The sequence below is a fragment of the Phalaenopsis equestris genome, unplaced genomic scaffold (assembly GCF_001263595.1).
Source record: "Phalaenopsis equestris unplaced genomic scaffold, ASM126359v1 Scaffold217262, whole genome shotgun sequence".
NCBI classification, from domain to species: Eukaryota; Viridiplantae; Streptophyta; class Magnoliopsida; order Asparagales; family Orchidaceae; genus Phalaenopsis; species Phalaenopsis equestris.
Genome location: NW_018235799.1, coordinates 127,554 through 155,110, shown reverse-complemented (window position 1 = coordinate 155,110; position 27,557 = coordinate 127,554). Strand labels below are relative to the sequence as shown.

The following is a 27,557-nucleotide window of genomic DNA, read 5'->3' as shown; positions in this document are numbered from 1 at the left end:
ACTTGTTTTAGTCCTATTTAATTAAATATTAATCATCATGACTTGAAATTTCAAAGGGCTTTTTTCTCCTTGTGATTAGGAGTGTTCTCTTATTTTTCCGAAGTCACAGAACACCCCTAACTCTAAAAACCCTAATTTTAAAAGTTAAGTCACCCTTTTTTGCTTAATATATATAAATATATATTTATATATATAGATATAAATTAAAACAAAAATTAAAAAAAATTGGGACTTATTTTGTTAGGTTCACTATAGTCAGAGGACCCTAGAAAAAAATATAAAATGAGTTTAAATAATTAGGTGTATTATCTTAGGTAATTAAGTCATTAAATTCATAAAAATTAAAGAAAATAAAATTTAATTCAATAAATCACAAAATTCAATCCACGATGAAGATAATAAACATATTAAGTCACTCTAAATATTTAAACCACTTGAAATGTATTTCATATCAAAACTTAATTTTTAAGGTAAATAAGATTTTTGCACTAATATAATTATAATAAATAAAATAAAATTAAGAAAATCATAAAAAGTAGTTTGGAGTGATCCTTGTGACCAAGGGCACTCCAGAAAAATAAAATTGATGTTAAAATAAATAGTTTATTTTTTACCTAATTTTTAATTTAAAAATAATTAAAGATAATTCAAAATCACAAAAATATAAAAATGCACAAAAATGTCACAAATTGTTTCATTATCACTTGAAATCAGTTAAATATTTTTCCTAATTTTGTTAATAAATTTACGTATTTTTAAATGTCGATAATGTATCTTTCTTGATTTTTCATTAAAATAATTACAATAATTAAAATAAAAATCATAAAAATAAAAAATTTGTTTCTCATAGTTCTCTAAACTCAAAGAGACTAAATAAAAATATAAAAAATAATTTTAAAATTAAATTATATTTTCTATTTAATTAATCACTAAAATCATTAAATAATTATAATAATTAAAATATAACTCAAAAATCATGAAATGTGGTCCAGTTGGTCCTCTATCCTTGGTAAATCTCCAATAGTTTCCCTAAGGACAAAAACTTTACTTTGGTTAATTAAAAGAATTAAAATTGAAAAAACTTATTTTTGAGTAAAAATAATTATAAAAATTAAATAAAAATTAGAAAATTATAATTATACCTTTGATATTTTAATTGACCCATGAGTGGGTGCCAAGGAAATTTTAAAGTCATTTGAGTTGAATCTAATGATTTATGAAGTGGAGAGCCTTAAGGGAAAAATGACAATTATGAGATTTTGTTGCCCTAATTAAAATTTAGGCTAAGTTTTAGGCTAAGTCAAAGAGTAAAAGGGTAATATTGATCATAACGAGTCCTCTTGGATATTTGAAACATAAGGGTTTAAGAGGTACAAACCAACTCACCACTTTTCTACAACAAGGGTAAAAATGTAATTTTCCTAAATTATATTGACTTGGAAGTTAACCTAATTAATTGATCCTAAGGTAGTGGGTTTGAGTTAGGAAGATAATGAATTACTAATTTGAAGCCCTTAATTGGTGATTAATGCAATCTTTCGATGAGAATTAAATCCACTTAATTCAATATCTTTGATTACTACAAATCTACTCTTAAAACTTGACTTAAGGGTTCAGTAGTGAGCTAGACTTAATTTAAATTTATTTAATAAGGTTTAGAAAGAGAGACTTAATCAATCATGAATACCTTCAACACACTATAAGCCCAAATTTAATAGTGAGTCCAAGATCCTTAATGACTTGAACTTGTCATTATGGGCATCCACTTACATAACTCTTAAAATAAAACATCAAATGAATGTCTTAGTACCCCGCTCATGGAATACTTAAAACATCATGGTTCATTGAGCACATGATAAATTAATTACCACTGAACCTAAATTTAACTTCTGATGATTAATTGAACAACATAATAAGTTCAGATGAACTCAAAATGGTTCAAGGGGTTTTAAAAGTTGTTTATGGTCATACCCCCGAACACTTTTATAATCTTTTGGATATTTTAAAGTAAAATTAAACTTATTATTCTCTTTTTAAAAAAAATTATCCATTGAAACCTTTAGAGACCCACTAAGTTATGATTTACGACTCGATAATTCACATAAATAAATAAAAGTGCCCTACACTACGTATCCTATATTAATTAACCCAATGCTTAAGGATTTGAGTCCTATCTAAGGTATTTATAAATCCTTGTGAGAAACTGGAATCCTTGTGAGAAACTGGGGATATTTGTTTTTGTCACATATGGATCATCGGGCTAGTGTAAGTCTGACGTCTAGGTGGCTGGGGTAATGACGCTTATGCAAATGTGTTAAATGAGGAATACAAAGTGGGATTTCGAATAGTATCTCCGACCTCAAGGACCTTCAATAAAGGGAGAGGATAAAGACCAATGGTACCATTCGACGACCCTTGATCAGATTGTTGGCCCCCGATACTCTTAGGTTTCCTGTAATCCTAGCTCAATCAAAATAATTAATCTATTGACTATAATATTTTGCAAAGTATTTACAAAAATGAAATTTCTTTTGCCTCTTAAAGTAAATTCTACATGCATGAAATTTAAATTAATAATGAAAACTTATAAAGTTCCACGGTTAATCACCTGGAATGAGGTTAGGACTACCCTCCATAGATTGTTAGGTTGGTATCTCTTACTCAAGGTTGGGAAGCACACAACCCAACTCTGAGCCCCCACCTTTACCAAATTCATACACTTAGCTCTGATCTTCCATATGTAAATGTTTTTTCTCTTACTTGCTTGTGTTTTGCTACTACTTATTTTTCTAACTTTTTTCGTACTGAATGTTCCTTTTACTTTCTTGTAATTTATTTAAATTTCCTGCAAATATATTATGTTTTATGATGTTAAAAATGCAACGGTAGCAGAGGCCTGGGTACGCATTTACATTTTATGCATTGCAATTTTACTTATTTACCTTACAACATTTTTTACCTACGTTTATTTACTTTATATGCAAAAGTAAATAAATATGTATTAAGTGGCTTTATGTCTTTATTTCTCAAGGGTGTGAAAAATACTTTTCTTTTAAGAATATTGTGAATTGATATCACAGTCAGCATACATATCTAGCCATTCATAAATGCATGTCATGCTTAAAATGGGTTTTTCATTTCCATGAGCATATTAGTTGTTATCCAGGTGCGGGGTAGTATCCCTCATGATGCCCCTTACCTAGGCCAACCAATACTCATTAAATATGAAGCATCTTGATGATGTGCATCTCATTTGATTGTTCCACTGTATGCATGTGCATCTACATTAGGCAAGTGTAGCAAGAGCCATATGATGTATTTGTTGATTAATTACAAAAACATATGCAGGAAAATTGAATGTAGTCAAATGTATTCGTTGATTCCATAAAAATGGATAAATGACAATGGTTTAATGAAAATGAAAATCTCATGAGGATTATTGTTGAACCAATGTCGTCAAACCTTAATGATCAAATTGTGATTGATGGATGGTGGGGTTCTCATAATGGTAGGAAGGAAATAACTATGTGATGATCATGAATTAGCAGTGGTGGTTTAACACAGTGTAGGGAGGCAATATTTTGATAGTGGTAATTGAGCGATGGTAGCTTGTTGGTAGTGGACAATTAAGTACACTTTCCCATGTTTACTACCGACATATATCTCTTAAAATACTTTTTTATTTTGGATGAAATTTTATTTAAGCATCTTAGATTAAATTTCTATGATTAAATTCATTCATCCATAATGTTACAAAGCAGATTACTTTAGTTTATTATTGATCTACTTTCTATGCCTAAAAATATTAAATATTTTTAGAATTAATGAGTTAAACTCTTTTGAACAAAAAAACCTTAATTATATTATTTACATAAGCCAAAAAATAAATATGTATTCCATAGTGAGCAAAATCTATCATTGGCAATATATAAGGCGATTAACAACTTATTGTAAATTCATCTCAAATTATTATTAGGTCATTTTTTATAAGATTATTTAAAGATATTATAATTTATAAAATTTTATATACTTATTTTTCTTTATCTAAGCTATTTCACTAAGGGAAAATCATTCTGCTTAGATTGAATTGTACTCGCTCTTGTAAGCGAGAACTAATGTTTTAAGCAACTTCTTTAGTTTAAAGATATGAGATTTGTTGGCAAACCTTGGATTTAATTGTTTCTTAGCCAGAGTAGCTTGCATGGATGTAGGCTTGGTCAATCGAACCACATATAAATATTATGCTTGCTATTTATTTTACTTGTACTTGCGGTATCTTGCAATTTACATTATTTTTCAAGTTTTTAAAATTTAATTGGTTGATATTCTTATAAAGTTGTATTAAAATAATTAATTATTTAATTAAATATTTTTTTTAAATCCCAATTCACCCACTCTTGGCTGTGCAATATAATCCTACATGCGAGACCACTGGTTCCAAATCTCATATTTCTAACATCACTTTTTAAAAGTAAGTTATAAAACTTCTTCGTGATTCTTCTAGATCTTGGTGAATTCATAATAATACTTGTAAACTTTTTTGTGATTTTTGGGCTATGGTGAATTTTGCATTGAACATGCATCTAAACTCGATAATGAGGTTATTACCTCTAGTAGGAGGCTGTTAAACCAATAAAGGGCAAGTTATTTGAGAGCATAAGCAAAATGCGACACTTGAGTACATCATTAAATTGTAGTAGGCATATTGCAAACTCAAATGATACTACTTGTTCAATTAGGTCAAAACATCTTATATAAGATTCTTGGATGAGAAACATAAATTTTTTCAGCACCTCTACTTCAACAATATCTCTATAAAATGTGCTCTCTAGTTGATGTCTCCTCTGAGTAACTTGTTGCATTCTCTCTCTCTCTCTCTCTCTCTCTCTCTCTCTCTCTCTCTCTCTCTCTCTCTCTCACTCACAAAATTAGAAGAGGACCAATCTACTTTTTTGGGATAGAATGTTTCACACCCCTGTCGCGCCCCCTCTACAGGTGTAAATCTCAAAGTTCTTATTATCCTTTTTACTAGATCTCTTCTTCTACATATCACCAAATTTGGTGAACTGGATGGTAGTTATGTATGCGATGTCTTTCTCAGTACATGCTTTACGGCTTCTTTGATCATTGTCATCATTTTCTCTTTCAACTCATTCTTTCGTTGAACAATGAATTCCCTTTTTTCACTTCATATTGATAGTTATGTTTCTATGGCTCGACCCTGTTCTTTGAGTAACGTGTCATCTAGTTTATAACATGATCTACCATCAAAGATGTTGGGTACTAGAATGTTCATGAGTCAACTAGAAAAGAGTTACGTGAAGGGAAAAGAACCATAAAAAGAAGGTGAAGAGAGCCAAAAGAAGTGGTTATAAAAAGCGAGTTTGGAAGTCTCTAAGGATCTAACTCAATTAGAATTCTTCTCTAAATTCCTCATAAACACTTAATAATCCCTTTCTAAAAGATCCTATGGCCATAGGGATCCCTTACCACATGAATACCACATTTATTGATCGATTGGGTTGTCCTCAAATACATTATATACAAAACTACACAAGAAATAAAAAATACACCTTGTAAAATACTAGATAAAATTACAAATCAAAGTAGCCGAATATATTGTTTATGAGTATTATCTACTTATTCGGCCATTAGGACAAAATAAATTTGGCTTGCGGAAAAGGTCTCGCCGTAAGATCTGTTATTAATGACAGTTCGAATTGATATGTCAAACTTTTTTACAATGCTGACCGGCTGAATGGGGCTGCTAATTTGTCAAACCAAGCCATCATATTGAACCAAGTGACTGCATTGGTTAATTGAACCACAACGTGACTTGAACAAAATCCAAAGAGTTTTGGTTATACACTAACCAATTTCATTTTAACCAAGCCTTTAGATGCTCTGTAAACTGGTAAATGAGGCTATTGAGCTTTTAAATTTTTTTAAGAGATCCATATAGATGTTTAGCTTTAGCAGTACTTTATTCATAGTGTGTACTTCTAATGTTGTCCTCTTTTGCTGAATGAATTTAGTTAAAAAAATACAATCAAACGTGTAAGCTTTAAGCACTCTATAAAGTTTACTCGGAAAGACTGATGCCAATAATTTCCTTTTTCAACTCGGTGGACCTCAATATCGAAAGGTCTATCGTTTTCGGTTGAAAGTCCAAACTTCCTAAATTTTGAGAATTGTTTTCCTTAATCCTGGCCTTTTTAATCGACAAGTTTAGCATCTACCACCAAAAATATGAATTCAAAATCTTATATACTCAAATAAGCGTAAAATTACGATTAAATCACTTGCGTCCAGATTAACAACTATTCTACCCCTTTAAAATTAATGTTTTCACATTGTCTTCTCGGTTAAAATTTAAGTGTTTAAAAATCTAATCATGCACAACAGTTTATTCTTATTCATGTAATAAGAATATATTAAGTCTTAACAAATAGCCAAATTTTAATTATAAATGTGACTATTAAAACAGTTTCTCTTAAGAAGATTAAATTAGAAAATAATCACATTTAAGAAACAACGACAGTAATTAAGAAAAAAATACAATGGATACACCCATATTAGAAAAATCAATAGACAAATCATCCCTTAAAAATTATGATAAAAAGCATGTAAATAATAGTGTTACAAGTTTCATCCGTCAACAAAATTTATTGCATAATAAGCATTCAGGTGAAACCTCAAATATTTGGAAGAGACTAACGATGTTAAGATTGCTTCACTATGCGTAAGCCAAACACCCCGGGTTCAAAAAAAAAAAAAAAACTATTGGACAGCTTATAGGGCAATGAAGCTAAGCATATACCTGTAAATTTGGGTGTGAACATGATGCCATTAGCTAAAAAACACACATAATTTAATCCTCAATAAAGTACAAACATAAAGTGATTGTAATTTCCTGTCTGAAAAGAAAAGAAAAAAAAAATAGAATACATCGACGCAGACTGGCGATACAAAATAAAGCTCCTGTTTCAAGAAAGAAAAAAAGACCAGATTTTCAAAACTTTGACAAAATTCTTTACCATGAATTGTGTAAGAAACAAAAGGTCGGACTTGACAATCATGAAGCCCTTAAATTACATGATATACCCTGAAAAGCATACTCAATAAAACAGCCGAGGGGAAAGCAATATCACCTGCACATAATTTCTGTCGATATTTTCAAACAAAATGCTCAACATGTGATCACTTGGGATGGGGAAAAAAAGGGGCAGGTGGAAGCAAGACCAGCTCTGATCTGTAATCAGAGGGACCTTACCCATTACTTCCTTGCTGCTCGCAGTGCAATTAACTCTTTGACTGGAACTATAGCAGGATCCTCTTGACCTGAAATCCAGCAATCTCTAAAACCTATAATACACAATTATAAATGACAATGATCCAAATAAATTGAAACACCAGAACAAAATAGCTAAAGCTAATGCATAAAAAAAAAAATATGTAGCATAAGATTGCACCAGAGACAAAAGTTCGGAATTTCCGGAACAAATATTATCCCATCCATGCTTGCAATGGTATAAAACAACGACAACTTAGAAGAACAACTATGAAAGGAAAATATGGTATAGGATATGCATCATCTAAAATCTAAAATGGGGCTTGAAATGATCCAAAAAGTTTCTTAAATAATGAGTTATGTTTAAGAAATGAGGAAATCCACTTCATGATCGATGAAATCATTTTACAAAAATCCTATGATTTGTGATTCAAATAGAGGATTTTATAAAAATATTAAACATCACTTCTTTTCATTCCAAAATAAAAATATAAATGAATAAAAACAACAAAATCATTGCTATTAAGGCCATCCACCCTCTATGTAGTCCCAAACTGACATTGTTGAATCCGCCACCATCAACACCTACACTCCTAAGTTCCTATCTAATGGCTATTAAGGTGCCGCTGTTGGAGATCATCATCTATTCTGGAAAACAAAACTGAGGGCTGCCAAAAATTTGCAACAACGAGAGAACAGAGAATGGCATCCTCAATTTGGGAACAGCAAATTAGACACTGTTTCGTATCAATCTATTTTTTCTCTTTGATGCTTTCTTCTTTTCTTTCATGCAGTACCATTAGAATTTAAATGTTGTAGTCGTGAGTGGGGAGATATCCAGGATTTATTCCAGAGAACAGGAACAGAAAGAAGATGGCAATTCAACAATATTTTCCATACCTTGCAAACTTTTCCATTTACCAACCAATAATCATCTGTTGTGGCCAACTAGTAATTGTTTCCTTTAGGGTTGTTACAGTATTTTATACATTCGTGAGCACTGGAGGATGGAATTAGTGGATGGAAGTTGGAAATTCCCGCAAGAAATCGAAGTCCAAGGTTTAATAGATCAAAGGGGTTAGAGATCAAGAAGAAATAATTGTGTGCATCTAAGTTCTCAGTTGTATTTTGAACCCTATTACCATTTTTAATCCCTTTTTCTCTAATTTTAGCAGAGATCTACCTTTTTTTTCATTGCTTTCAAGCAGATTCGGGGGGTGCTAAAGAACATCAAGAAAAACTGAAGTGACAACCTTATTAAGGAAATTTACCCAGCTGTTATAATATCTCGCCTTGACAAAACAGTTGAGCTTTGTTGGAACAGCAAGAACTCATTTTATCAGGGTCCTTGGTAAACAGTTGCCCTACGACTTGAGTTACAAAACCCTTGGAAACTATTTTGAATTTGTATAAATATTTGTGTTTCCCATAATAAAATCATAGTCATGTAAACTTGGTGTTCGCAGTTGCCCTAGATTTCCTTGTCTTGTAACCGCATCAGCAAGTACAGGCAAAAAAGCCACCGTTTTCTTATTATCAAAATGGATAAGCAAACCAAAATAGAAGCTGGAAAAAAAAAAGAATCCTCTAATTAAAGAAAGCACGATTAACCAACATCCTACAGCTATTTTTATTTGAACAGAGGAATGAGTTCTTAATTAAATTCAAAGGTAAATAAATTGATTTTCTTTAACATTTGCATCTCGATTAAGACATGCATGAACATCATAATATTCAAGAGAGAGATCCTCGACTCCTTTAGGATATCCCAATGCTTGCTAAGGCACCAAACAGTCCTTTCTGCGCTAATTGTATTGGTAAGAAGTCCAAACTTATCATTCACGTTGCTCAAGAAAATAAAACTCATTCTAAGTGCAAACAAAAATTCCCATGTGAGAAGTTATAAAATCTCCTTACTATTTGGAGAGACTCCATTAATCCTACTGATTTTAATCACAGGCTTATGTAGTAACATGAAGGCAATCTAACTAGCGAGTAATGTTGCCTCATCTCAGATATCTTGAGCAAACTAGAGAAAATATCGACTTTTTGGTTTTAATTAATAAATAAGCTCATTAGCATATGGGTTGCCCCAAGTTTGGATGAGCTCTGGGCAAAAATCCATTGGGACAACAAAGATATAAAATTGTGCAATTGAGTTTTGAAACCTTTTTTTTAATCTGTAAGGTGAGGCGTAAGCCTGAAGATATTTTAAAGCATAAGCCTCTAATTCAAAATAATAGTACAAAAAATAAGTACTGTACAAACATCAAGATGAGAAGAAATAACATATTAATTTCTAATATATTAACACACTAAAAAACAGTATATCAACATTCTAACAAAGTAAAAATAATAATTTGTACAAGTAAAAAGTAACATGTTAAACATACTAACATGAAATCAAAAAATAAGATGGGTTATGTAAAGATTAAACTATCAAATGAAGTTAAAGCATCAATACAAAATACTAAAGCATCATAATATAACAATAAAAATAAATTTTATGTTTACTTATATTGTCTCTCTCACTCATTATAAAGGTAAAGTATTTCTCTCTCACTCATATTGTTCTCCACTTAATAAGAATATGACAAGTTCTACATTAAAATTTTTAAACTTAAAATTCCTTGTCACTCTTACCAATGCATGTGGTTTCATCAAAATTGTCAACATAATGAGTTGTTCTCTCCCTCATCCTCAGACATGTCCATATTATCCCATTCCTCCTCATCTTTAATCTCATCATCTCCATCTTTCATAATTTAATAATAGTTAATAAAAAAATTAATTAAATTTTAAAACAATGACTGTTTTGATAGTTGGAACTTCAACTAAATAAATTTTTATAGCTATATTTTCAGTTTATTGCATGCTAGCTAGTGTGCAAGGCATGAAAATTGATAAGTGAGATATTGATATTATTTTTAGCTTCAGTAACACAAAAACTTAAAGATATCCTGAAAAATTTAAGATGGGAACATGTAGGCTAAGGCATATGCCTCATCTTGTTACAACGTGGGTAAGCAACATTGCAATTTTCTGTTAGAAATGGTAAGGCATACCAACTCAATTTTAAATAAGGGGAAAGACCAAGTTTTAATCAATGACTTGCTAGCTTTAAGTTAACTTGAATTACTTGAGCATGGGCTTACATCAATTGACAGGACTGAATTTAATTTAGAAGTGGTTTACTATTCTATCTTGAAGTTGTTTAGAAGGTCATAACTTACAACCACAATTTTTATTATGCCCAAAAATGAGAAATGCAACTCAAATGTAAGCGTTCAAAGAAAAAGTGTCTTAAAGCCAAGCCCTATATGCAAGATGGCCTAAATATTTCATTTTTTATTTGACAGCCTTGATGGTTTCATGTCGACCTCATGGATTGGAGGCTTACACAATCGAAAGGCTGATAATTGAATTACTTTGAATCCTCTCACATTCAGTAAAAAGCCCAATATTCAAATATAAGCTGCTTCAAAAAATAAGCTTTAACAGAAGTATCAAAGCTGATGAATTCATTGAAAATGTTAAAGGAGTTGAAACTTATCATTTAAGGTATAAGAACAATTTTAATGTTAGGTCAGTTGCCTTGAATTTGGGTACCCTATGAATGCATTACTTATATGGGTTATGACGCAACATGGTGGGCAAGGTGACCAGATGGTAAAAACACACCAAGACCCTTAGCAAGGTTGATCTCGGGTACATAGGTCTGATCAAACAAGTTTGAATTATGTGTGTTTGAATTGAATCATTTTGTTAATATTTTTTTTTTCTGATGCACATGCATGTGTATTTGCACCCATGAGTGATTTATAATATTTATGTAGCTGACCTAATAGAAATTATTGTGCTAAACATTTTTTTCAAACAGAATATGTAATTAAACCAACTAAATAAACTAATTTTTTATTTCTTGAGAAAATACAAATTTTTCATAAATTTAACTCATTGTTTAACATCTCTATTATAAAAGAAATAAAAAATTTTAACTATCTAACATATTAGGCAAAGAACTCAAGCATAATATCTTGTAAATATTCTACTAGCCCATTCATACTATACACACATATAGCACATAATATGACATTGACTCGCTGGCTTAGCAAACACGACTTGTGAGTGAATTGCAAGTTTCAGTTGAGCGAATAGTTTGGTAAAACATCAAATAGTTCATCCTTGGCAATGCCAACTTGCCTCCTAGACAAAGGGCTAATTACTTGCCCACTGGCCAAGCTTGACCAGGTGAATTGCCAGTTAGACTATTCCCACCCACAGCATGCCCCAGAACACCCAAACCATTGTACAAAGATACAAGAGGCAATATCAACCAATTGAAGGAGGCTATTTGGCTTTGTACTTGAAACGTGTCATCTTATCAAAAATTTTTTAACGTCTCTAACTTATTTGTAGTAACCTGAATTTTCTAGTGCATTGTAAATTTCAATGTTGTTTTTGTGATTTTGAGAATGTTTACTTTTGTTTGCAAAACTACGTACTTCATTGAAGGGTGGCATTAATGATAAATAAAAGCTTAGCATGATGGGTTTTAAAAAAAAAATGTATGTAATCTCATCGGAATGGAAGGAAAAACATATGCCTGAATTTGAAAATCACACATCATAGACAAATAACATGGCTGTGTTATTAAAGCCACGGAATTGTCATGCCAGCCACACATTACAGCTTAAGATAAAAAGCTCTTCACATCAAACTTGATAGTTATTTTAATTAGCAAAATACATGGAAACTTCTGATTTGCAAGGTGAGCCACATAAGAATAAAGCAGTTTAAGAAAAACAATTGAGGCATTGCCTAAAGCGACTTATTTATGCCTTCACAGTTCTCTTATAGGCTAAAGTTTATGTTTTTTAGCATTCTTTAAGTTGATTCAAACATTTTATAGGGGTTTTGATTAACTTTGATTGTTGCATAACATTTTATGTTAATTTATTTTATTTACTTTATTATTATTTTTTTTTAGTTTTAAAGGTAAAAAACATTGATTAAAGACAAATTCCATCATGGCTCAATTAGAGTAATGAAAAAACCATGCAGATCCACTCAGTATGCAAGCAGAATCTTCTATGATCCTAATCTATGATTGTCTTTTCAGCCCTTTAGGGTTTGATATTCTAGAGGGCAAAAATCTCATTGCTTTTTAATTTTGACTTATTTTATTTGTATTCCTTCATTAAAGCTCGTTTATTATTATAACACCGCCTTAAATTAATATTAAATCGATTTATCCAGAACCCGACTGTGATCATTGGTCTGAAGATTTATGGCTATGAGAGGAATCTTCAGCACCGATCTCATCAACCTGTTTTGTTCTCCTCGTTGAGTTGCGGCGTCTGGCGGAGGTGGAAGGAGTGATGGGTGAGGAGGCTTCAGTGAACGAAGCATCGTTGAAGATGTCAGAAAGCAAGGTTAAGCCAGACAATGGGGATATCCAAGAGGCCTAGTCGTCGCTGTAAGAGGGGCTTTTCGCTGAACTATGAGGTTTTGTGCCTTTTTAATTTTATCTGAATTATATTTATGTAGTGTTTTTAAGGGAAATTTGGTGTGTGATTCGGACTGGAGATTTCGGTAGAGTTGGAGGTATTTTGTTTCTCAGCTTGTTGCTTCTGGTTTTAAGGTGGAGTCTGACTGCTTTAGCTTCTCTATCTTTTGCTTGGGATTCTAGGCCGTACAAGAAATAAATGCATTTTCCTCAAATTTTTATTTAGTTTTGAGGTTTTAATTGAGGATGCTAACTAGAAGCATGATTGGTTTCAATTTTTCATTTACCGTTGATTCTGTTAGGATGAGAAAAGTGTTTTAATAGGTTACAATCACTCTAAGAAGTAGGCTTAGTTGCTCAAGCCTTCATTGCATTGCTGGGATTTTCTTCTAGGAGGATTGCTTAGGAAGCTCATAGCTCTAGATTTCAGTTTTAGATATGTTTGTTTGAGGGAATATATAGGTCTTAATTTTTCTTCTCTGTTACAAAATTCTTGGTGCGTAAACGAGTCGAGTCGAGCTTGAGGCACCCTCGGCTTGAGGTTGATTAATTTTGTCTGGCTCGAGCTCAAGTCTACGAGTTCGAGTCGGTTCATAAGTCGTCTTGTTATAATAAAAGAGAAAATAATATTAATTTAAGGCGGTGTTATAACAAAATGACAAAAAGAATGAGCAATTATAAGAGAAATAATAATAAATCACTCAATATAAAATACAATATATTATTTTTTAAATATTTTTAATATTTTAAAGATGAATTCTTCTAATTTAATATATTTTGAATATATTTTATATTAACGGTTTTTTAAATGAGCCGCCTTACAAGCTAAAGAGTCGAGTTGGGGCTAGTTTGAGCTTGGCTTATTAGCTCATCAAGCTCCGTTCACGAGCCACTTATCAAGCCAAGCTCGAGCTGGCTCACGAGTGGGCTTACCCACACCCCTACACACTTCAATAGGTATTTAAATTGAGCGTTATGTTGAGGTCTTAATTGCTCTCTGAGATAATCCATCGTCTACTGATAGGCATGTTTTAAGGGATTTTAAATATAATTTTTATTTTGGTGTATGAATTATGCAACCTGGTCTGATTTTGCATAAACAACACAACAATACAGGGGTAGAAAGATCTTTTGATCATAAACAACTGAAGTACAACTAAATAAAACAAACAGACATAACTTCCCCACAGCAGCTTTGCTGCACAACTGCTGTGCAACAGCTTTTTAAAAAACAACAGTTGCCCCAAACATACTCTAAATTTGAAACTACATAAAAATTAAGATGAACTTGTGTTTATGGTTATCAAGTAGTGCCAAGGTTTTAAAAAAGCTAAATCAGTAATAAAGGCATTTTTATTTAGCAAGGTACGGCATAATCCTCAACGAAAAAATAAAACTCATAAAATTAAAATTAATTTAAGAATAATCATCATCTGATTAACTTAGTTCATCATTAGTTAAAAATACAACAAAAATATTTGAAAAAAATAAAATCAAATTAAAACAAATGTAAAATTAATATGCTTAAGAAAATAGTCAATCCAGGAATGCATGCAGTCACTCAACTATTCCTAGGCTCATCCTCTTTTGCTCGCAATTGTTATATTCTCTGCTTATAACCTTCCTAAATATAGCTCTCCTCGCTTGCAAACACCTATTGTTTAGGGCTAAAATGTTTAGGTTAGGGTTAAGCATGAGATTGAGTCTAGAGTTTTAATGTCGGGGTTTGTGAAAGATTTCCTACCACTTCATGTGTAGGATTTGGGAGGGATTAACTATCTCTTAAATTGTAGGTGCTTATCCTTATGCATTTCAGTTGTATTGTTGGTGTTATTGAAGAGAAATAATTTGTTTTGCATTTATTCCTACGGAGTTTTCTATGAGATACATTCAAATGCATTGAAATGCGACAATGACTATAAAGGATGCCATCGGGCAAGGTTTCGTGGTGGCACTTGACGGCGACGACAGAAGGTGATTGGTGACAGCATGAACTAATCAACACGGGCATAGGCAGCTGTCGGTCAACTTTTTGAAAATTGAAAATATGAAAATAATTTTTGAAATTTAATTTAATATAACACGTATAAAGTTAGGATTTTGAAAATAGCGTGTTTTAATCTTTTTAAAAAAAATGAGACCAAATGGATCTTATTCGTCCAATAGTTTGCATAATCGTGTCTGATACCGTGAATACTACACACTTCCGAAAGGTGAGAGTATATTTCAGCGATAGACCCAATCCTGCAAACTAAGAGATTTGTAACAACCATTTGGTCTGCGAACATTTTTATGTGTGACCGACAAGTTCCCCTATTTAATATAAAATTTATTTTACCTCGGTTTCAAGTTCCCTATAGAGGCAATCCCCTATAGTTGATTACATATCAAATGACGGGGGTCACTTGAGAAAATTCTCAATAATGATCAGATGTTTTAGTCTTCAAGAATTCAAAGTTTAAGGTTTTCACGATAGGACGTGAAAAGGCAAGTGAGAGTGGCTCAAATAGAAACAGTTATTTTCAGGAGGCAAGCCCCTATAGTTAATTACATCTCAAATGACGGGGGTCACTTGAAACTCTCAATAATGATCAGAGGTACTAATCTTCAAGAATTCAAAGTTTATGTTTTCACAGTAAGACGTGGAAAGGCAAGTGGGAGTGGTTCAAATAGAAACAGTTATTTTCAGGAGTCCAAAGAAAAGAAAAGGTAATGGATGTCACAGATTCTGAGGAGAAAACCTCAGTGACTTTCCAAACTATCATAATATGTGGCTGAGTTTTGATGATGTTATTTGAGTGTTCAATCCTGTCGATTTTATTATTTGGGACTTACACTTGCAAAATGACTGATTATGCAAATAGCCCGCAAAGAGATGAGGGTTTACGTCATAACGAACAACACCATCAGAACCTAAAGTGAATTAGGACTTATTCTGCACAACATAGTTGTGCAGGAGCTATGTTGTGCAGGAGCCTAAAAAAGGATGAAGATTTACGTCGCGCTAGACGAGCTATCTCGAAGTCATATGGTTGTTAATAAGACCAAGGAGAGAGTTTAGCTGGCATAGATTTGTTTTGTTGTTGTAGAATGACGACTATCTCCACTTGTAGTTCGTTCCAAGCTCCTTGTCGCGCTGCCCACAAAGTTGCTCTAAACTCCTCGTCGAAGTAACAGTCCTAAATTCTAAGATTCAAAAGGTGTAGCAGGAGTGTTTCAAGTTTTGGTTTTATTGTCATTATGGGGGATTAAAGTTAATTAGAGAGACACCGGTTAGAATCCCACGGTCCTCTAGTTCTGGTATCACTACTTTCTTTTAAATTTATTTAGTCTAAATGAGTTGTGCGACCTATTTAAACCGGGAAGATCTCGTTAGCAACCGTGGGTTACCTCCTCAGAGGGACTCCCATAAATTAAAAAAAAAGTGTTATGTTTTTTTTTTGAAAATATTGTTTAATTTTAAAAAATAGTTTTGTTTTGAAAATAAAATTGAAATCAGCACCTGCATAATTTGTTAGAGCGAGAGTAAATCACAATGGTAAAACAACAACAAATAAAATGTACCTGTGTACGTGACGTATCTGCTGCAGATATCCCTGTTGCATGTTTAGCTCACAAAACATAATATAATTCGTAGGGACTGTAAATAAATTGCAGAAAAAAAGTAAGCGGCAGAACAAGTTAACAACAGCTAGGAACTCCAAAGCGGTGATCCTAAGGCTTCCTATAGCTCCGGAAAGCAATCCAATGGTTTCCTACGACTCCGGGCAGCAGCCATGAAGCCTAAACAACATCCTATAGCTCTCCTACAACTCTCCCAACACCTGTACGACAATGGACAACACCTCTAAAGTAATTAATAGCTTCCAACCAGCCACTTACAGTAATGGACAACTTCGAAACAGCCATTTACAGTAAAGGACAGCTTCCAAACATTTCTTACAGCAATTCTAAACCCCGAACAACACTTCTACAGTGATTAGCAGCTTCCAAGCAGACAATTACAGCAAAGATCAGCTTCCAATCAGCACTTCTACAGTTCTCAGTGACTCCAAACAGCAATTTGAAACACCAAACATCACTTGTATGGCTTCCTACGAACCCAAACAACAATTTGAAAGATCAAACAACACTTTTATGGCCTACTACGAACCCAAACAGCAATTTGAAAGATCAAACAACACTTTTATGGCCTCCTATTAACTCAAACAACAATTTGAAACACCAAAGAACAGTTTTATGGCTTCCTACGAACCCAAACCGAAATTTGAAACATCAAACACACTAGGCAACACCTAATTAGCTCCTAACAGCCAACTACAGCACCAGACAGCACTTTCAAGTATTTTCCAACACTTTACAGCGCCCCTAAAGCCACCAAACAGCACTTTAGATTTGGCACAAAACCCCTCAAAAATAGCAGTACACTCCGGGAAGCAACAACACAAATATAGTTGAACAGATCTGATCATAGGCTAAAAGGTGCAATCAATTAGAAAAGTAAAAGAATTCAATTTTATTTCTGGTAAATTCTTCTACCCCAAGTAGCAGACTTTATTTGGATCCCCCCTACAGCATTCAGGCTTCGAAAAATGAAACCACTCCTTCGAATGAATGAGGTTAATTCCCACATGGTTTAAACGAATGGCAGTTAAACACAGACCACTTAATTCTCATGAATTTACATGTCCATCACCAAAACAACAATTTTTACTTACATAACAACTTACCTAAGCATGAACATGTTTATTTTACTTTCTTAAAAGTTAAAATGGTGATATTTGTTATGTGCTAGGAAGGATTTGAGTGGTATGTGTGTAAAAATTGAAGTTTGGGTGTTAGATATGTATATGCAAAAAGATTGAGTAGTATGCATGTACACAAATCTTCCAATATGGGCTGTATTGTATAAATAAAATGAGCAAGTATGGGAATAAAACAAGATTTCGTTACCCATTTACTACAATTGTTGAGGTTCTGTGCTCCAAGCGCTCAACAACTCGGAGAAGTCGTGTTCCTTGCTATCCATGCTACCTCCAATTCGAGCGAGACGGGCGAGAGAGAGGGTGGGAGAGATCCTGGTAGAGAGAAAGAGTAGACTCCAGCAAGGGGGAAGAGTTCGCTTGAGAGAGACGGTGAGCCGAGCAGGTCTGTTCGCGAAGAAGTGAGGGGAGGCGAGTCTTTCGGTGGGGTGAGGAGGCGAGCCGAGAGCAAGCCGAGAGAGGAGGCAGCAAAGCAAGGGAGTGGGGTTTCGGTGTCGAGCGGGAGAGGCGAGCCGGGCGAGAGAAGGGAGTCGAGGAAAAGAGGTTTGTGGCTTTGGTGCTGGAGATCGGCAATCGAGCGGGAAAGGGTCGAACGAGGAGGAGAGCGGGCGTCGGATGGAGAGAGGCGAGGCGAGTGTTACGGTGCAGAGAGGGTTTGTCGAGTCGAGCGGCTGTTCGATGCAAAGGAGAGGAGAAGGCAAGCGAGGGAGGGCGAGCACGAAGAGGGAGCTGGGCAGCGATCAAGAGAGGGGGAAGGTGTCGAATGAGGAGCCCGGATCTCGTCGTGAGAGGAAGATGGAGTCGAATGCGGGTGAGAGTTTTTGGTGTCTTCTTCGTGAGGAACGCGAATGAACAGATCACTTCGGTGCAGAGGAGAGAAGCCAAATTCGGTGGGGGGAGAAGGAGAGTCGAATGATTTTGTAAACCGGATTTCAAAAGCAATAGTTACGAGAAGGTGAGCAGGTAATTAAATGGTTTCCAATCAGATTCTTTCGTCTTAAGTGGAAAGTTGTAATGTGTATTAAATTCAATTAGGGATAAATTAAGCGGTTAATTTGAAATTTAAACTTTCAAATTGTGAATTATGTTAGTGAATCAACCTGGAATAACTGACCCATGTTCAGCCCAAATCGGATTTGAGTCAAACCTGGTTTGATCTCGGGCCCGCGTCCCGCTAAAAAATAATATGCATCGTTTTTCGTGTCATTTGTGTGTGCGTGTAACCTTAACAATATGGGTGTCCTTCCTGGCTAAAATCGATGTCTTCGACGCATCCGTGTGGTCCATTTTGTCATCCAGAGTCGTCCGAGCGAGTTCGCCGACGATCGGGCAAAAAAAAAGTGTCAAATTGTGGCGTCTAATCCTGAGGGAACTCATTTTCAGGCCCTCTACATACTAGTCCTTAGTCCTTGCAACTAAGAGTCGAGTGCATGGGACTACTCATGTGAGGCCTGCACAAAAATGAGTCAAGAAGTGACTCGAAGTTTTACGGAAAGTGGGTTCCATTACTAGTCCGCTAGGATGATCAACAAAGAACTCTTAAGGCTAGATTATGGGTTCTAAGAGTAGGAGACTAAGACCTCACTGAAAATAAGATCAACAACAGCGGGCGATAAGCATAAGGCGAAAATGGCATGTGGTGGGGCATCAAAAGTGAGCTTAATAAGGCATTTGAATTTGCTCTACTAAGGCTATTTTTTTTTTCAAAAGCAAGGAATGCGCAAGTTTTAGAGTATTTCATATTCTTCAGAATTTTACTTTATATATCTTTTACTTCATGCCACATAAAAGACCACTAAAATGCAAAGAAACAAAATGCATTAACCTACTAATGAAATTGACCAAATAACCCTAAAAAAATTATTTAGTACCACTAACTAAATTACACTTGATTCTAATTAGTATTGCAACTTTAATATTGCCCACCTATATAATTCTTAATTATTTTTTAAGATAAATAAAATTAAGATTATTTATTAATAGCTAATCATGTCTATTTTCTCCATTTAATCAATTTCAGTTACTTTAAACAACTTTAACTATCATAACATAAAACAATAAAAACAATGGACTTGTGCCAAATAGTTATCCTCTTTACCTGACATAACATCAGATAACTTTGCGAGAAGGTGCGTTAATAAACTATGCATTATCTTGAATGATAAATTTAAATTGCATATCTAAAAAATTCATTAGTTGGAACCGCGCAAAAAAAAGAAAACTGTTTAAAATAAAAATAAAAATAAAACTAGCATAAATGTGATCCAAGATCATTTTTTATAAAGTAAAATTGAACCATTGGAGTCATTTAAATATTGCATGATAGGTACACACATGGCATTAAGCCAAACATAATTGTTATTAATAAAAATGTCGACCATCTACATGTTTGAACCATCCAGAGAAACTATGTTAACAACCTTAATCCCCCGCTACAACTTACAACATGGCAAACAAAAGTGTTTTCCATTGAATTAAAGCATCAAACGTTCAGTGGCGTGTAAAACATCATAAGATAATAACCGCTGCCTTGAAGGGAATAGTCTTTCTAGTCATGGTTCAAAAATTCAACTCCAACAAACCTTAGCATTTTCAATAACTTAAAAAAATCAAATAGATCATAACTAGTGCATAGAATTTATATGCTACACTTTCAATGCAGCCCATTTAGAAAACCATAAGAATTGTTTGGAATGACCAAGCCTTGGCTCAGCTGCTAGTTCTAGGAAAAAACTAAAGAGTATATTGGCCACTATCACTTGTGTGGAAGGGTTCGTCCTCTTCAATGTCATCTCTATAAGGGTAATGTGCCCCCTTTAGTATATGATATACAAGGATAAATTTATATAATTTTTCAGGAAAACCAAAAGAGTTGTCCGGCAAACATTGGCATTAATTCTAAACAAGCATTATTGTCTTGATCAAATTCAAGAGTTTAAAGTGTAGGTTTTAATTTCATCCTTAAAAATATATACAACGATCATATATCATCATTAAAATTTGGCCACAAAGGTTGCATATCTAAAGAAACACGTCCCACAAAACCTAAAACTATCTCAGTTGCTAGATTTTACTATTTAAGAATAACCACTATGCGATAAACTCATAATCAAATTAAAAACTAATGGAAGGTACTTGTCATACTTTAACTTTGCATCCATATTAAAAAGTCAAATAAGAATCTGCCATAAATTTAAATGAAAACAAATGTGAATTTAGAAACAAAATGAACTGAAATTAAATATCCAAGTATGATATAAGAGGGTAACAAAATTCAACGTTCATGTTTGTGCTGAGCATATGCAAGCAGCTAAAATGAGCTTAATAAAGTAATTAAATTGAGCCTAATCATATATGCCAGCATGGTTTTATTCTATTTGACATTTATTTGAAGGTTTGTAAAAGTAGAAGTATAATGATATGTTAAGAAAATGCTACACACACTAAAAAATAATCCATAATCCATCAATATGCATACAGTTGAAATAGATTATGGACAGTCTCTAAAAATTACATTATTAGGTGAAAACTATGAAGCAAATTTACAATTAAAGTATCACAGAGACACCTGTGCGATCCAATTTTTCCTGGGTTGTTAATTATCCGCAGCTTCTCAGAATAATGGCAAACAAAGAAAATTATATAACAAAAGAATCTCTCCTGACAACAGGAAGGAAGCGTTAAAACCAACTCAATCAATAACCTAAAACAGCATAGAGGTACTGCATCCATATTAAAGAGTCTAAACATGGTTTAACATTTCCGGCAAGGAAAAAGATACTTCCAATAAAACCTTTTGTAGTATAATTTAAAAAGAAAGAAGCAATGAATGAGGATGGTACCTTCTGAACCTAGACTATGGCACAACCATATGTAGCACAGAGCTGACTAAGAGCATTTTGATTGACTGGATCCACAAACTTTTCAATGATCCCAGGGTATCTTCCTGGACTATGTGCTGAAAGACCAGCAAGAGATTTGATCAGAAATTCCTTTGGATCCTTAGTGTCCTTCAAAGGATCCTCCTCATTTTTCCCAGCATTATGCAAGCGAGCAAAAGATGCTGAGTAGCCCACATTTTCGGGAACATCTATTATTGCATTTTCTAAATCAGCTCCAGATTGCTCTGGTTGGACAAGCAGAGCAATTATACTGTCAAGCATCTTGCCCCATAGTTCCACTGCTGAAACTTCCAATAGAGTGGGAGACTCGCAAATTAATCTTGTAGAGGCAACTGAAGTCAACTTCACTTCAATGGTACCCGAAATTAACTTTAGATTTGGAATCCAGAACCTATCCATGATAGCTACAAAAATATTAGCTTGAACTGCATTTATGGAGTCAACCAGAACAGCAGCGCCATGTTTAATCAAAACCAGTGACATGAAAACCACAAGTGAGTTCACAAACTTTACAGTAGGTCTATTTTGCAGACGAGTGAAAAGTGCAGCCCAGATATGAGCAATATATTGTCCTATCATATCAAACCCAAGGTTCTCCACAACAGTATTCAGCACATAAAAACCCAGATCTTCAGTATTGGATGTTGATACAAGCTTGTTAAATATTCCAAGTACTTGACTCAATCTTCCCTCATTGTTAAGCTCTGCATTTGGAACTTTTTGAAGGTACGCCTGCAGCAGGCGAACCAGGGCAGGAGCATTTGCAGGCCTCTTCCAAGTTTCTGGCATTAGAAGAACCTTGAAGAGCTCCATGTAATTATGTGAGAGGGGAGGCCTGCTGAGCTCAACAAGCTGGGCAAATATCTGGAATGCATATGGCCAAAATTCAGTCACATCATTCCTTAAAATATTTTCAAGAACTGGGAAAAGTGCTGCTTCAAATGCTGTGATCAGTGATGGTTCTTTCTCGCATGTTCTCCTGATTAAAGCAGCAATTGATTCAAACAAATAATGATTGAAGACCGGGTTTGTGGGATTCTTACACACTTCTGCAAGAACTGAAACGAGGCAAACAATGCATTGCTTAGCAATATCACCACTAATATCAGCTGCCCCAAGAACCCTCATGATGCACTTCATAATATATTGATTTTCCTTTGAATCGGGCAACTGTAATGCTTCGAAAAGATTTCTAATTAATGGTGCCAGGTGGGGATTAATATCTAAAGCACCATACCGTGGCTGAAATGCCACAATACTCACTGAAGATCTTTCCCTGTCCCCTACCAGCAAAAGCTTCTCTATACAATTTGCTGCATAGGAATGAACCACATTAGAATTAGCTCCAATAAAATTTATCACGTCTTGCAAGAGAGCAATTGCTGTGTGCTTGGGAATCTGTTCACAGAACACCGTAAAGAATTTCATAGCAGAAGCCTACAAAATTCCTCCTTCATTCACATTTCCCTGCGAAACTCAGGAACCACAACAGAAGTGAAGAAGCTTTCCACATCTACAACCTGGGTCCCCACCACGATTCCACCTGCCCTTGCTGCCAGTGAAGTCACCAAATAAATTGCAGCATCCTTCTCCTTCCAGTTCTCTGACTGGTTTGCAGAATATAACACCAGCATGTTCTGTATCTGACCCGATACCAATGTCATTACCTGCTCCTTATAGTTTGCAGCCAGACCTTTCAAAAGCTCACAGGCAATTCGCCTCCGGGTATCCACATCACTTCCCTCAATGTCTCTACGTATGTACTCAACATAATTCATCTCAAAGAGCTCCTCATCATCATCCCTAAGTCGTACGTTTGGGAAAACAATACTCTGGCAAATCTGCTGCAGGATTTCTGGGCTCCCAAATAGAGAATGGTGGACACTAGTGCTGACTGTAGTGAGGAACCGGATTGCCGTGATGGTAAGCTGATCACGGGAGGGTGAAGAAGCCTGGGTCAAGAGGAGATTCCAGACAGCAGCAGCAAAATCCTTGAGGTAATCCTTAAACTCCTCCTCATTTTTCTCCATATAGAGTTGGAGATTCTCACACACTGCCGAGCGGAGGGCATCAACAGTGCCATTAGCCTCCACTGCTGCTGGGAAGGTGTTGGTGAGGTAGCTCAGGAACTCAGTCATCCACTCTCTCATGTGATCCTCAAAGAATTCAGGAAGCTCGATGGAGTTGAGAGAATAGAAAATCTCACAGCAGAGACGCTGGGACTCAAAGAGGAGGCAAAGAGCATCAGGGGATAACGAGCCGGATGTACTGCTTCCGAAGATGATCTGAGAGGTCTTGAGGAATATCTCGAGGAGAGGAGAGGAAAAACCATCAAGGCAGTACTTAAGGTCTAGGCGAAGAGCAGAAGTATCAAATGAGTGGCGAAACTTAGAGAAGATGGAGTTGGCCGCACCGAGGAGGCCGTTGATCTTAGCATAGTCTATCTCAGAGCGGAGGTTGGAAACTAGTTCCGGCAAAAGGGTATGCCAGGATTGCGGGAAGTCGTGGGAGGAAATAATGGCAAGGGACTCGCTAAGCTGATTACGGATCCGAGGAGCAGAAGAGAGCATGAGTGCAACAATGCGATCCTTGATCACGGTTTTTTCAGGATCGGGGATGGGGGAGAAAGAGGAAGGGGGCCATCGGGCGCGAATGTGGTTCTTGAAGTGTACGGCTGCTGCGAGGCGGACCTGCTCGTCGGCGGAGGGCTCCGAGACGAGGCGGAGGACAGCAAGTGAGAAGCCCTGCTGGTTTGCAGCTTCGGAGAGAGAGGATTCGGAAGCGCGGCGTGGCTCGGCAAGGGGAGAGAGGGAGAGAAGGAACCAATCGGAAAGGGTTTTTAGGGTTTCCGGGGATACATCCATTAGCGGAGAACAAGAAGCTGGGTAAACAGATGCGGGGAAGGCAAGCAACGACTTTTATCAGCAAGAGAAATTGGAGAATATCGGGCCAGAATTCACCGGCAATGGACAAATTCTAAACTGAAGCAATGGAGAGTAGACATTCGATAGTGGACCAGGGTTTTGCGGGCAATCCAGAAAGGGTTTCGACGCTACGGTGAATAATGAACACCTGCCTTACTAACTATTTATAGAGCAATTAAAAAGGAAATATTTATAAGATACATCCAACACCTAAAATTTAAAATTTATAGTCTTATCATGTTGATATAGTAAATTTATGCATAAAATATATAATTCTCTTTTAAAAAATTAGTGATTATAAAACTTTTGAATCAGTTGGCTTTAAATATGAAATTTTGGGTATTATATATGGAAATACTTAAAACACTGGGATATTCATTTATACAATAAAAAGTAGCTATTCGGACTACAAGGTACTATTAATCTTTGAATCTTTTCTTGCCCCGGAGACAATTGACAAAAAGATGAGTCTAGGAGCAAATATTGAGGGCAATGATTCTTGAATGATAAACATTAAAGCAAAAGTCAATTGGAAGTAGAAGATATAGTATCGAAAGTCGAGCATCAAGAGGCGAATGTGGAAGGTAAAGTATCAAGGATTGAGGATTGAGGATTGTATACAGTAGACCAAGCATCGAGTGCCGATTACATAAAGTCAAGTACCACGGGTTGAGTGCGTAAGGTCAAGTATGAATGACTAAATACAAAGATCCCCAAAAATAAAATTTTGATTGTACATGATCTCTCGCCTACTTCAAAGTGGAAATCTCAGACAAGATCTCGATTTTTATGATGATGTAACCAAAAAAAGGCAGTTATGTATCCATAGAGGTCAATGCATAATAAAGGTCTTTTTTTATCCTTTTAGAGTAACCAACAACTAAAAAGTGGGTATTAAATGTAAAAGATTCTCACTCTTCAAATCTAAAAAAACTCAAATTATTAAAATTTAGCTCATTTACTCGGTGGTCAAGCTCCCACTCACTTTCTCTCCCTCATTTGTGATTCAAGGACAAAACGGAATTCAATGCCCTAAAAAAGTGTGATGAGCATGAATTATGTTAAAAATAAGAAGATAGGTCAAGCAAGGACAATAAATAAACTATAAGGAAGTCATAAGCAGCATGGATTGCATCAGAGAGTTTCTTGCTCAATAGATCAATAAACTCAATGAGCAAATGATGGAGATGATCAGAAGAACTCTTGCACAAGAGGTAGTGCTTCCTCTTTGTTTGGTGTCACTCTCGACTGAAGAGGCAAACTAGATTTCAATGCCAGAAGAACTCCCTCACCAACCATAAGGGAAGAAAATGTCTCCTATTAATTAGGCAACACCGAAAAGGTGAGATGATGTGACCATACCAACAAAAGAACACCTTCTCTAAAGAAATCTCTAAAGCTAAAGCTTATAAATACTTTTAAGTTCCCAACATTTGAATCCTATCATGGGGGGTCGGGTCTCTTTAATCTTGTCGGCTCTTTCAATTATGCAATGCATTTTCAAGAGTAAATGACGCACTCAAGTGTTGCTCTTTTTCATGACTCTAAAAGATTCTCCCTATCAATAGTCCAACATCTTACTATCGAGAGTAATCATTGCCTTTTATAATTTAGAAGAATATTTTATGCATAATTTGATAATGTAGAAAAGCTCGTAGGCCTTATTATAGCTTCCCTATGGGCGTAAAGAAACCTTATGTGCTTTTATGATCTACTTTCAAAAGGATATTTTGGAGGTATGTGATTTAGAACCCATGTCACTCATGCTTCCCAAGCATAGAGGCAGAGAGAATGTCTTTTTCACTATGTGCTTGTCCTAAAGTTTCAAAAAGTATTGGTTGAGTTTCTGGAACTTCTTAACAGTCACATATCAATTGAAGAATATAACTCACCCTCACTCTCTTATATGTTCATCATTCAGAGAAACATCCACCAAAGAGAAACTTTTGAGAAATTGAGTGGAGATAGAGTTGACCTCGTATCTAGCAACCAGAATTACATTCAAGTAGCACCTTCATTGATTGTTATAGAGGAGAAGTTATATGTAGGAGCAAGGAGTCCATCAACTAAACAGGTGAGTTTGCCATAAAAATATGCAAATTTATCGCCACTTAGGACAAAATCTCCACCCCCAACTCATAAGATTGTTATGTGATACACCAAAATAATATATTGTTTTAAATACCTATTTTTTGTTTATTTTTGGTGATATTGCACTTTAAAGAATGGTATTTTTGTGTTTTTATTGCAGGTATGTTATTTTTAGGCATTTTGGAGCAAAAATGGCAAAAATGAAAAAATTATGAGCAAAAAGAGCTAATTTTGGATTCTAGCGCATCATGTGTCATGTGCCAGATTGACACATGATGCGCCAAAATCCAAAGAACTGGCGCATGATGCGCCACAGACAACTTTTTCATATTAAGGTGATTCAAGACAAATTTTTGCACAAATTTCAAATGAACAATTGTTCTATACATCTCTTGGAGTAATTAAATGCATCTATACACTTTGGAAGATGCTTTTATGAAGAGATATGACTCCTAGATTAAATGACACATCTTTTGAATTCAAAAGAGTTGACTTTTGGAGGGAATTTTGAATTCTTTTATTAAGGAGGCAACCCAAAATAAAAGAATAAGACTTCTCATTTGTGTGTATGTAACGTGAGAGAGAGAGAGAGAGAAAGTGACGTGAGGGAGAGAGAGAAAGTGGTGTGATTTAGAGAGAGCAAAGAGATTTTCTTCTAGGGCTGTAAGAGGAGAGGGAAGGTAAGAGATTTCTTCTTCATTACATTTATAAGAGAGAATTGGGAGTGATTGTAAAGAGAAAAAAATTTGGAGAGAACTTCTAGGGATTTTCTTGGGAAGGATTGTGAGATAAGTTGTATTTGTATTTCTTTTGTTTTGTAAACTTATTTTTATATATGAAATTTGTGTATCCTTCTCATGAATTCTGAGTAATCTTCTTTATCCTTTTCCCTACTTTGAAGATATGGTTTTGTGAATAATAGATTTTGTTTTTCCAGAGTTTTAAATGATAATAATTTGAACTCCGATCTTCATTTACTTTTTAATCTGGCCAATTGAAATGCTAAATTTGTTAAGAGACATATGTTCTTAAATGAGATGATTTATTACAACATTGGGAGAATATATTTAACTTCAT

At 34.8% G+C, this 27,557-nt stretch overlaps 1 protein-coding gene across 1 annotated transcript; it reads right to left on the bottom strand.

The window, feature by feature from the left end:
• Window positions 1–6,854: 6,854 nt before the first annotated feature.
• Window positions 6,855–24,526, bottom strand: LOC110037230 (exportin-2-like). The gene is given in 3 exon segments (XM_020741823.1): window positions 6,855–7,365; window positions 21,406–22,931; window positions 22,934–24,526. Coding segments are annotated over 2 exon segments (2,913 nt in total). The 5' UTR covers window positions 24,330–24,526; the 3' UTR covers window positions 6,855–7,365; window positions 21,406–21,414.
• Between the last annotated feature and the right edge of the window lie 3,031 nt (window positions 24,527–27,557).